General features: G+C 30.8%; 1 protein-coding gene across 3 annotated transcripts in view; it reads right to left on the reverse strand.

The window, feature by feature from the left end:
• Positions 1–3,954: 3,954 nt before the first annotated feature.
• Positions 3,955–13,361, reverse strand: part of LOC118197634 (homeobox protein Dlx6a-like) — a 99,575-nt gene continuing 90,168 nt past the window's right edge. For 2 of the 3 annotated variants that reach the window (XM_085807635.1, XM_085807636.1), the window contains one exon: positions 6,755–8,093. In XM_085807635.1, the coding sequence (XP_085663761.1) occupies positions 7,710–8,093 (384 nt within the window). In that variant the 3' untranslated portion in view covers positions 6,755–7,709. Of the gene's footprint in view, positions 4,648–6,754; positions 8,094–13,361 lie in introns of those variants that run through there. The other variant, XM_085807637.1, reaches the window with a different exon arrangement.

The raw sequence follows: 13,361 nt of genomic DNA on the forward strand, positions 1-13,361 counted from the left end.
GAGAGTGAAATAAAACAGCAGAGAAAGTTTTATAAAAAACACATATTATGAGCTGCATTTATTCATACATTCCCTTTTAACAGAACCATTCCCCGGCTTTGAGAAACTCTTAAAGCATTTGTTGTAACTCTACCCTCGGGAAGCATTCCCCAGTGACGTTAGTCAATAGTGAGATAATATGATATTTGAAATCTGGAGACTTTTGAAAATATATCGTCCTTTTCTTCTTTCTAAAACACACTTGCATCCCTGAGAAGATTGAGAATGCAAAGCTATCACTACCACTCCGAAACACCGATGCACTTGCAGAAAACCTGTTCTAAAGTGTATAGAAATTTAAAAATCGAACCTAGCCTGTAATGGGAACAAAAAAAAAAAAAAAAAAAAAAAAAAAAAACTGATACTCTCTTTGTTCGAAATGTCTTTTATGTATTAACAACATATTTTCTAAATACCAAATTCAAATTTAAAAAGGTTTTTAAGAAAACTATATTTTATTCGTGGCAAATTATAATTATACTATACTAATTGGTATACAACTTCAGGCGATTCACGTATTTGCATCTAATATTACCTATAAGCTGCGAACACACTTTTATGAAACTGTATAGATACTTTCACATCCAGCGCACACACACAGTCGACTACAGGATATCAGAATATAAAACTGTGATATCCTATCTTGATCCAAATAATGTACTGTAGAGCTATATTTCTGCACCATTTCAGCTTTAAGAAGAACGTAAAAGTATATTGCTTGTATCTTATAAGATACGTCAAATTTTACTGAGAAGCCTCAGTCCTGAAGCAACTTGAACAATACGAATCTGCTTACAGACGTTCTACATGATAATTCTTTACCGAATGCCAAATATCTTGTTTGGGATGGACAGTTTTTGCACTATGGTAACAAATATAAACAATGAAATTTTTCGTTTTTTAAAACATTTCTAAGCCATTAAAAAGCTGAATAATATTTGTTTGTGTTGCCAGTTTCCATTACCTGTTAATTGAAAACCAGCAAAAGACATACAAAAATGTTCGCAAACATGAAATTTTATTTTCAAGTTTTATTTGATACGCTTAATGAACAGAGCCGGATTTACGCAAAGGAAAACGGGCATGTATTCCAGTACTCCGAATCATTTTATGATATTAAAAATATGTGTAACTCTAACTGGTTTTTTTAATTCTTGGTTTTAAAAGAATGAAATTTAAAATTTTCTTCAAAAATCAAGTACTTGATCATTTACTTGCACTGTCAAAGACAGCAGATATCATTTAGCAAAGCTTCAAATTCTGAACTAACATTATTTTGCTTAGCCAATCTCTACCAGTGTGTGAGTACTACATTTTTAGCTTATAAGTTATTTCTTCCTTCTTAGCGAGCCTTCGTGGTGTAGTGGTCCGCACGTTCAGGGCGTAATTCAGAGGTCTGCGGTTCGATTCCCGGCGATGGCATTGCAAATTTTTCATTTCTCCTGCTTCCAAGAATTACCTAATGTCTCTACAAGCTCATGATGACATGTGACATGAGAATCATATGACATGTAATATGAGGATCTGCAATTATTATAGGCAAGATCTTGTGCTTGGTCATTAAATTATTAAACAATTTAATTATTTCTGTAATTTAATGAACAGAGCCGGATTTAATTAATTACGGTTTGTAATAGAATCAGTAAGAATCTTTTAGGCTTTTCTCTTTGCCCAGATTAAAAAATCATTCTGATTTTAAAATGCATAAACCAGTATTTTAAAAAGTATATAATAAACCCAAATTATGACAGCAAAATACTCAGAAAAGTAGACTGCACGAAATGTAAATGATTCGCACCAGTGATATCTACCAAATGAAAATAACTAGAGAAGGTGGAAACTGGGTAAGAGGTTTAGCCTCAGGCTTCCAATTCTATAAATCAAGCTCTCTTAATATTAATTTTTTTTAATGCTAGAACCTAATTTTCTCAGAAGCGCATTTTTCCTTTAGTAAAACGAACGCATATTAGATTGAGCATCATTTTTCTAAATATAAACAACGATGGACAAAACGTTTTAGTGAAATTGGGCTTGCTCAGAGAAAAATTAGATTAGTTTCTAAATATTAGTTTTTTACCAAAAATTTGTTTCGGAAGCTATTCTTTAAATCTGTTGAGCAGATAATTAATTGTAGACTTAACTTTTATTGAAAATGCATGATATGTATGATTTATTTACCTTGAATAAACAGAGATGATATTTTTTTACATGGAAATACCAGTTCTAAACTGATATACACGTAAAAAACTCCTTTTCAAAACATCGAAATTATAATGTAGAAATACAGTCAGTGCAGTCATTTGCTAAATGCTAAATAATACTCTTTTATTAACAAATTCTTTAACATTTTTAGCTTAATTATTCATATTTACTTTTCTTACTTAGAGCTCTTAATTTTATTTCAGTTCGCCTCGGCCTAATTTAAGGATTTTCTATAACATTTCTATAGCACTTCATTACTGATACTTTTTTTTATTCTGTTATTACAGTATTTTATTCATGTGGAAATTTTATCAATTTTTCTTCCCTTTTGCATGATATATTAACTAAATTTATATTTTAATTCTGCGGCATTTAGAAAGATGAGCTAATTACCTTTGAACATATTAACTTAAGAAGTTTTATTTCCTTTCAGGTGCTTTGCTGGTGAGTTTGAATTTTTTTCTAATGCATTCATATAAATTCTAAATTTTTTCTTAGAATTATGTTAACCAAGTAACAAATTAGCTTGAAGCTGAGAAATGAGAGCAGTTAATTTATTTGCTAAATGTTACTTATGAGTTCCCTGTTCCTGCGATCGTCGAATTTTGCTAATTATATTTTGGCTATTTTCAGAGAGCACAGTACTACAATTTGTACCCTCTGAAGTAGTTTGCAGATCTCTGCAATTCATTAAATACGATTTTACATTAAATATCGTTTTAGCTGTTCCCTAGATTGGAAACATTTAAAATTCCATATTACAGCCGTAAATGATATTTTTTGCTATCCATTTTCAGCCCCCTGTATAATTGTTTGCTAAATGCAACATGAAGCGGTCTTGTGTGACAGAAAAACTTAACAATTAGTTAAGAACACAAAAAACCTTAATATTGGTCCGAATGGCCATTATCTTAAATGCCGCATACGTATATGCCAGTCATATATAACAGTCAATCTAATATAATTTCATTCAATTATCTTTGCTACGGATATCAGAAATACGAAATAAAAGCGAATTTAAGACTTAAAAGGATACCAGTAAACTGACAAATAACACATAATTCATGTCGAAATGCAAGATGTTTTTTCACATGAAATAGCATCAGCTTCCACTGCTATTTGTTTAATTTTTTGGGCAACGTAATTCACATTTCCAGGTGTTATGAAACGATTTTTCTTTAATTTAGAGTAGGCATGGCATAAAAAATGTCTATAACACAAGAGTAAACACAAATTCAAATTATTGGGGATAAACCTGTTGAGGAAAACTGTCAAAAAGGAATGAATTGATATTACTGCTTCGAACGTATTAGAAGTAGTCAAAAACATAAACTCTAGATCCATTTCAGAGATTCAATTTATCACTATAATTGCATATCAATAAACGTTTGAAAGAAAGCGAGCAAGACATGCGTGCGACTGTATATTTCATTCAAGTAATACGAACTTGACGACCTCTGCTGTCAACCAATGTTAATAAATCAAAATTATCATATTTTTTTTTCCATACAACAGAAAAAAGTGTATTTTTAATTTGTATTATGCAAAAGAAATCAATCAGGAGAGAAAAGTATGCGAAAACTGAAATTAATACGTGTGTATCAGAAGATGAAAAATTAATTCCTATTGCCCATATTTTTCGCGTTCTATTCTTTTTCAATGCACATTAAAAGAAACTTTCATCTCTTATGATAAAAATAAAAGGGCAGCGTATTTTTTTTTATTTTTTTTTTATTTTATTTTCCTTTTTTTTTTTTTTTTTTTTTTTTTTTTTTAAAGAATTTGAAAGAACAAGTGGTACTTTCAGTTTTACGTTAGTATAAATAAATGTGTTTTTTTTTTTCCCTAAAGTCCTGACATTATTTTGTAAAAGGCTCAGTTTTGATATCGTCCGTACTATTGTTCTCAAAATTTCATATTAAATTAACGTTCTTCTGAGCGTATGCGTATAATAGCTAATCTTTAACAGATTTCTTTAGCTCTTATAACGAGCGTCTTAAGTTTTACTGGAGACAAAATAAGGCTATTCATCTTAAAATAATTACTTGATTTACAAACACGTAGAAATAGGTTGGTTCAAAGTAAAGAAAATAAGAAATTTCTTTCATAAATAAAATAATGTAACAAAAAGACTGGTGTTAAACTAAGTTTTAAAACTTTAAACAAAACAGTGATATATATACGCACAGAATACGGGATGATTTTTTACAGACATTTCATAATTTGCACAGTTTCGTGGACTGCTTTCAGACACTGCCTAGTATGGAAGCGAGTAGATCTGTAGATCACATAACTGCCTTTATTCATATCCATAATGGGCCAGATTCCTCCATCTCGATGATCTGATTTATTGCAACAGATGATTTCCCCATGTTGTCTTCTTGAATGCAAATAATGAATCAGTTCCTGCGCAAAGTAATTTATTATAAGGGTTTAATTTTACATTTTTATGTGCACAATTTATTCAATTGTTACTATTAAAATATTTGAACAAAGTTTCTCATTGAAAGAAATGGGTATCAAATAGAATTGAAGCAATTGCATGGTCAAAAATGAACTTTGAAAAATTTGTAAAAATAATCTATAAAATGAAGTCTGCAAAAAATTTCAGTTACGATATAAGATATTTCTCCCGCCTTCTTAGCATGCCTTCCTGGTGTAATGGTCAGCACTCTCGGCTCGAATTCGAGAGGTCCGTGGTTCGAATCCCGGCGAGCGCATTACTCATTTTTCATCTCTCCTGCTTCAAAATAACCTAATGTCTCTACAACGAAATAATTCATACGTTTAAAATTTTTTTTAAAAAAGTACGCTCCTTCTTCTCTTATAAACAATAAAAGAACAGAGCAGCAAACCTGGAGAGAAAAACATAATAAATTATGGAATTCAAAAGTAGAATTTGAGTTAAAAGAAGAGCTTAAAATTTTCTTGTCGCGTTTTGAACGGAATGCTGTTTTACTTCTTTTGACTGAAAATTCTTCTATGTGTATTAAAAAAGGACAGACATCAAGTTTAGATATCCCTTATGTGATGTCCTAAGGTACCTTAGAGTACTTCATATCTTTTCACTAATTTCTTTTAAATCTCTACCACCTCAGGCCAGTTAATGATTTAAGTAACGGAAAAGAATGAGCGGTGGGTTCGGTATGCTTCCTTTAAAATTAGTATATAGTCCTCTTTCTTTTATATTTACACAGAAATCTAAGGCTAAAACCTTCAAGAACCATACAAAGGAGAACTTAGAGAAAAAAAAAATTGTTATATGACATTTTTCATTTTTGAGAGTAACAGAAAAGGTTTTTTTGAACAAACAATAGGATCATAGACAAAGAATTACGATTAGCATGTTCTTTTAGTTTTAGCAAAACATTTTTCATACTTACAGAAATAAAAACCTCCATGCTTGTAATTTGAAGACTTTAATTAAGTGTATACAAAACATGTTTCACTTACCTTTAACCTTAAAAAAAAAATTATGCTTTTCACCCTAGTTACATATGGAAAGTATTTAAACAACATGTAAAAAAAGATGCGAATTTTGTAGTTGAGGAACTCAAATTTAATCTGACCTGAGCTCTCTGTTCTCACTAAATATTCACATATTGTTAGCGGTGCTACACATTTCACTTATTGAAAAGTTTAGTTATTTGCCACACATTTCACTTAAGATAGCACACTGGGCTATGAACAGCTAGACTGTTTAAATTATTATACCTTAACATAATGTCTGAGAGTAAAATTTTGTAAACAATCACTTCCCTTTCAAAAGCCTTTCCCTTTCCTCTGTTAATTTAAAAGTACATTTTTTCTAAACAATTAAACTTTATGCTAAGACGAATCAAAAACTGAACTACAATGAAGACTTTTTATGTGTTGTAAGCAAGCCTCACGTTTAAACCGCTTGATTTTAATCCAATTTTGAATCTGTAGTGATTTTATCTCATTGAAGATTTAAAAAAAAAAAAAAAAAAAAAAAAACTATTCTTTCTCTAATTTTAATGGATATTTAAAAGTATTTTCCTTCAGAATCAAATTATAACTTTATATCACCATTATCATTTCTTGAAAACCGAAAAATATACAAGGTATAAATTGTCTACTAGGCTATTAAGCAATGAAAAAATTAGGCAATTAATTAGGCAATAAATACTAGCTTTTATTAAGATATGTATTATGTTGGAAGGAAAAAATACCTCTTTTTCATTACTGTTTTGCATTTAAGCCACCTAATTAACAAATTGGTAAAAGCGGATTCTGATTTAGAACAATTATCCAACTTTCACATCTAAACGTTCTATTTTCAATTAGAATAATTATGAAAATATTTAATCCTGTATTATAAGCTGCATACGAGTTTTACTAAATATACTAATAATTTTTAAAAGATTTTAAAAGATAAAATTTATCTATCTCTAAATTATTTCAATATGTATTCAGTTTTTCCTTCGCGATTTATTTGAATACATTTTCATACCGGGATTGGATGTAATTACACAAATGAACTGCAGTACAATATTTTTCATATGACGTTTATTACTGATATTTGAGTAATTTCTGAATTTTACACTTGATATGTACACACTGATTTCATATTTACACTCACTTCAGGTTAGAAATCAGAATATTCTTTTTAATCTTTATAAAAACGTTTAAGAAATAAAAATTTAGATGTAATACATTATATACTCACGAATTAATTTCATTGAAAACATCAAATGGTACACAATTCTTTTTAAACTCAAAATATTACACTTTAAATTATCTGATTTAAAAAACAATGTGCTTTTTATATGGGTACTCATGATTCTTTAATATCCAATATAAAGAATTTTTAATATCCAATATATGGATGGGTTTCACACCGAGAACATTTCTCGGTGGCATCTTGAATGTTTGGAGTGAAATCCAGGCTTAACCCGTCAGGGTATCATGGTAAATGTCGATATCGATAATTGCCAATGGTTTTTCAAAGGCAGCACCTTCTCTTAAAATCTGTAGAATAGGCATTGAATTGAAAGTTGAGATGTGGTAGTATTTACTTTTTTTTTTTTTTTTTCAACTTTGAAGACATCGACATAATTGCAATTAACACATTGCTCCGTATGGTCGGGTCGGGGAGGATAGAGTTGAGAACACTTACAATTAACAGAATTGCAAAAACGAACGTTTATGTATTTGGCTCCAGAGTGACGAAATATTACTGGCCAATGTAGCCCGCATGAGATGGACGATGAAATCGTGGCTTTTTCTTGAGAAAAGTTTGAGTTCACTGCACTCTCTGACGATAGATTCCCCGGCCACTTTCTGCCGAATTTCGGAGAAAGTATGTGGAAGGTAATACTGAAGAATCTCCTCTGCCCAGCACACCTTCTTGGGGAGGGGGTTATGAGACGATGGTATAAGAACACAAACATGTTGATCACACCGTCCGACAAGACAAAGGGACCACTCATGTTGTTTGGTAACGATTAAGTGAGAATTTGTTGATTCATCGAAGGGTCCGTCTGGTGATACCAGGAGTATTGGGGCATGTACGTGTTCGTGACGTTCATGGCTTTGGACGAGGCCATGTCCCACGAGGAGATGGGCGGGCTCATGGCCGGAGGGCTGACGGTAGCATTCGGCATTCCCTGGGCCGATGGAGGCGGAGGCAGGATGGCAACCGACGGCGGGCTGTGAGCGTCGTGGGACTCGGGTGGGGTCTGCGGCGTCGACGCTGGATTCGGCGGCTGCTGCATGTTCGGAGTGCTCCCCGGCGTTTGTTGATTCGGCTGTTGGTTGTTTTGTTGCTGTTGCTGAGCTTTAAGCATCTTCTTGTACTTAGAGCGACGATTTTGGAACCAGATTTTCACCTGAAATCAAACAAAATATCAGCAAGCTCTCAATTGAATTAAATTGTTTCTTCAGATATCCTCTACCCAATATACAGATTTTAGGGCAGGATTACAAAAAGTCCCCTTAAGAAATATAATACTTATCTTGATAACATTAGTTTTGTTTTGAATTAAAAAGTTCATATAAACACGTTTATTAGCAAGAACTTACGGCGATATGCTTTACAACATTATTTTTATAATATATAAATACACTATTATTAATTGTGCACTAAGAGGACAGGATCTTGAAATAAGTCTTCACTAAATCTTCATAAACGGGGATATAACGAGCAAATCCGAAAATGAAATTTCATTGTTCAGTGAAACAATGAATCATTAACCTTTCTCATTAGCTTTTTCTGAAATAGTTCCCATTTTGCGTCGATCGTATGCAACTTTCTGCAGCATGAAGATGAAAGGAAAGGAAAAAAAAAAAGATAACATATGATCGTTAATAACAGAAATATATTTTTTTTAATTCGGTTAAATGTTCTTCTTCTGTAACAACAACAACAACAAAAAAAAAAAAAAAAAAAAAAAAAAATAGTTGAGATTAAGTAATGACTTAAATTTAAACTTTTCAGAAGCTTCAGAAAATTACGCATCTTCAGATTTAAATAAATTATTACTTAAGGAAGTTTCATGTCTGCTCTAATGAGCTGTAAACAATTAATCCATTTTTAAACTCTATATCAAAAATTTAATCAGTAGAATCCCTTCATACTGAGATATGTTTCAATTCGATTGATTACCTGATGCTTCGATTAAATATCGGCGATAGTAGTATCACGTTTTGTCAAAATTGTTCTGGTTATGTTTATATTATAGTAATAATTTTAATAAAGAACCTAACTTAGAGAAACATGGATCCTTCTATAATTCTAGTCATTTATAATTTTACGCATTCCGAGTCTAATTCCTGATATAAGAGTCTAAGGTTGTCTAAAAATTGCTCAAAAATTACCTTTATTTGTATTTAAATTTATTTATAAATGAATATTCTTATATACATATAAACACGACTTCATCTATATTCATTGAATGCTTAAATAATGCCTATCTATATTTAAATATGTGTAAAGGCCTTATTTAAAATGTGAAGTAAAACCAAGGAATTCACTTATTAATTCAATTTAAAAAGTTGAAAACAAGATCAAAATATTCTCCATTTCTTATTTTTGGGAAAAAAAATTGCATTAATTATGCCGAAGAGCTGGGAGTTTCTTTGAAAGAGCTTATCTTATGAGTAATTTTCCTCCGTCATGAGAAATTCGAGCGTTCAACAATGGAACTATTTTTAATGCATAAAGACTACTAAAGATCAAAAAGCGATAAAAAGCATTACACGTGTAACTACATTCTTTCTAATGCTCTTTAAACTATCATATATTTAAGGCTTCTTTTATCCCAATATGTATCTCTTCATTTTACTTCTGCCTTTTTCCGCAAATGCTTCACATTTATAGTTTAATCTACAAATTCATTTGAATCCCGAAAGACATCCTCAGTTATTTCTAAGGTGAAAGGGAAGTCGAAGCTCTTTTCTTTATGTAATCTTTTAAGCTGCTATCCATCACCGGGGAAAGAATCTTCGATACAAGTCAGTGCCTTTCCAAGTTATTCGTTCCTCTTCGTGGTTCGAGAAAATCCATTCCACTTCGTCACTAAACACCGTAAATGAATGGCAAAAAGTTTAACGTTCCGCTGTATTTCATGCTTTCATCCAACGCTTTGCTACGCAAAATGAGGCTTGCCGGCCAACACAGTTGATTATTTCATTTAACACAGTGCTTTTCATATGCGAGATCACAGCGTGCGAAAATTACCTCATTCGCTCAGTTTCAAAAGAAAGGGATTTTAAGACACAGACATTTTCAGTATTCTCAAAGAGTTTTACAAAGAATACTTATTTGATAAAAATATGTTAGATTTTCCTAAAGCAGAAACCGAACTATAGGTATTACTAAAACACCCATATAACAAACGGAACCTCTCATTTAATAATTCTCTCTATTTTATCCGTATTTTAATGCTTTATTCTTTTATTTCTCTGCTTGCACAGAACAGAAATTAAGCTTTTAATGGGTTCCTTTTTAAAATCTTTTCTATTATCCGTCAGCCACCTGAAGCAGTCCGACAAACTAAATGAATCTTGCAAAACGTCTGAAATCCAGGAGCGAGACCAATTTCTAGTCATAACCAGATTTATAAACGGAAAATAATGTAATTGTTATCTAGTAATGGTGGTGGGAGGACATACTGTTATTTGCCTGTTCTCTTATTCGTTTCGACTAAGGCTTTGAGGGTGATGAATGATCGAGATTCCACTATGTATGTGTTCTAAGAGAAAACATAAAAGCAAATCAAACGGAGAAAATATTTTTATACTGCGATAAATAATTAAGCATGCTGAAAGCATGCTATACTTCTAAAAAATGATTTAAAACTTTATTCTATAAAAAGAAATATTAAACTAATTGGGTATAAAATTTTGCTCGATTTTAGTTTCTTTGATAGCATAGACAACTGTAAAATCCTCTTAAATATTGCTTTTAAAATATTAATTGTCGCTGTTTCGGGAAAAAAAAATTAAGATTTTGTTTTATAAAGAGTACTTTGTCTTCTCTAAAGTAAATACGCAAAGCCAATTAATAAAAAGAATCTAATATTTTTATAATATTCTGGAGTAGACTTTAACTCCTACGATGTCATAAAATTTCCTTCTTTTGTACATGTAACCCAAACAATGATATCAAAAAGATATCAAATGTCATATCTTAAAATTTTGTTTCTATAACTCTCAATTAATATAATAAAGAAGGTAATTTGATGTTCTGTGTGGTTGAATCTCACATATCAAAAATAAGATAATAATTCGAAGTTTCAAGTAGGGATAAGGTTTTTAAATATGAAATTCACAAAAAGACAAACAGAAGTTCTTAACGTAGTTCGAAGATATCAGTACAGGCACCCTATTAAGAAATTATCCAATATTTATTATTTTTTAATAGTAGAAATTTACTTTCTTTACTACCCTTAACATATATTTTCAGGGTTGGAAATACAAATACTCCTGAGATATAATGTCTCGTCAATTATTTATGGAAAACTATGCCTTAGAGGTATGACAGAACGAAAAAGGAAGAAATGTCCATGCCATATTTGGATATATTTAAGTTTATAAATATACATACATGTGGTGTGTGTGTAGGGGCAGTTTGAGCTTAAATCGTCAGAATGCTCTTTTTCTTCATCATCCCTTTAAAATATATTTAAAAAAAATAACTATTCTATTAATTTCCTCTCTACGGTCTTATTTTGTTAACTAAGAAGGAAAGCCTTTTTTTTTTTTTTTTTTTTTTTTCCTGAATTTAAATTACCCTCCCTCATCATGAAATTTAAAAGATTTACCTGAAGAATTTTTATGTGCAAAGATATAGAAGTTGGTACCTTTCCAGCATAACTTAAACGGCCATTTAAATCCGTTCATTTTGCTTACATTAAAGCCTAGTTTAACGTATAATTCTCTGTTAGCCTTCAAAATTCTCTCCCAAATCCTATTTTATGATCAAGTGGCTTCATGTTTGCACGATTTTCTATGAAAACGGTCTATCCGTGTGGATCAATTAATGAATATCCGAATCCAGCTGAAAGATGGAATGCTCAAAGATTTCCAAGCGTCTGCACAAAGCCGAAATATGTTTGAATGTATTTCAGCAGTTAAATTTATTCTTCTCTACAAAATATTTTATTTGCAATAATGCAAGTCTTCGTGCAATGTTCATGTACTAAGATGTTAAATTTGTAAATATGTGAATTCACTTTTTTCGCTTAAAAATATAGACATTAAAAAAAAAAAAAAAATAAAAATAAAAAAATAAAAAAATAAAAAAAAGAAATGCACTGCATTGATGCAAGATATATTGCTTCTTTTAAAAAGCAACTAACTAAATATTAGCATAAATGTAACGGACATAAACATGCACCTATAAATGCATATATATGTATATAATATATGTCCTGTGCTATTTGATGTCAAACTCTTTTATGGTAAGCGAATTTTACGACCAACATATATCATTTAAAATAGTTTTTAAGATTGATTTTTTGTTTATTTTTAAACTAATTTAAAGCGCAATTTCATCAAACTGGCAGTGATAATGGTCAAATATTCTGCATTATTATGCATAAAAAAATTAACGTTTTAACACTACATTATTAAAACAGTCCCCTTGCTTTTCGGATCCCTTTTTATTTTTATTTGATAAATCGCTAAATGCGATCACAGTATTTGACTTATCATGAAGAATTAATTAACAGTATTTTAGCATAATACTTTAATTATTATTAAATCAGCAAATTTTACTTTCTGTGCTTAAAAATTCTGTTAAAACTTCTTAGAAATCGTCAAAATATTTTTACTTTATTTTAACAATTGTTACTGAAAATTTATTGATAATTCCTACAAAGCCTTAACTCTCCTGTAGTCGTTGTCATCGATCTGAGCATCAGATCAGAATCTGAATATCGACTGCATATCACTGTATATGGGGGAGTACATGCATACACAGCTGCATCTTTAGTTTGGGAGGAGTAGTAGTCAAACACAGTTTGACAAGTGGACACTGGGTAGGAACCTACGTAGTTGATGTGCGGAGTTTGAGCGAAATGCTTATAACATTGCCAAGAGATAGGAAGCCGAAATTCAGGCATTGTTTCACAATAGTAAGATGTGGATTGAATAAGTTGGAAGAAACTGCCCTGGAAGTCAATTACCGATTTCTTTAACTGAATTGTGTCAGTCGATTAAAATTTTGAAAAAAAAAAATAATTAACATATTACACAATTTGTCTTTTATTCACTTTAAAAATTCCATGTAAAATTCTTTCTTTTTCTCTCTATATATAATAGAATATATACGTATATGCTTTTACACTGACAGAATTTAGGCAAATCTTTTGATGTCATATGGAGAAACCGCGAATGCACATCCGTTCTGGGACTGATGAAAAAAACTGAAGTGTAATGAATATTATTGAAATTGAATTTGAATCACTATTATGATGTTTTCGAATACGGGAACGATGCTGATTTTTGCTTGCTTAAACCAATAAAATTAGTTATGTTTCTATTTCATTGAAATTCAGTGGGTTAATTTCACTTTTTTTTTTTTTTTTTCTTCTTCTTCTTTCCATTTTGTCCTTTGTGACGAGAAGGGAAAAGCTTGGGATGTTTTCTTATTT

Source organism: Stegodyphus dumicola, chromosome X1, assembly GCF_044657685.1.
Source record: "Stegodyphus dumicola isolate Sdum_Otavi_A_Nest chromosome X1, ASM4465768v1".
NCBI lineage: Eukaryota > Metazoa > Arthropoda > Arachnida > Araneae > Eresidae > Stegodyphus > Stegodyphus dumicola.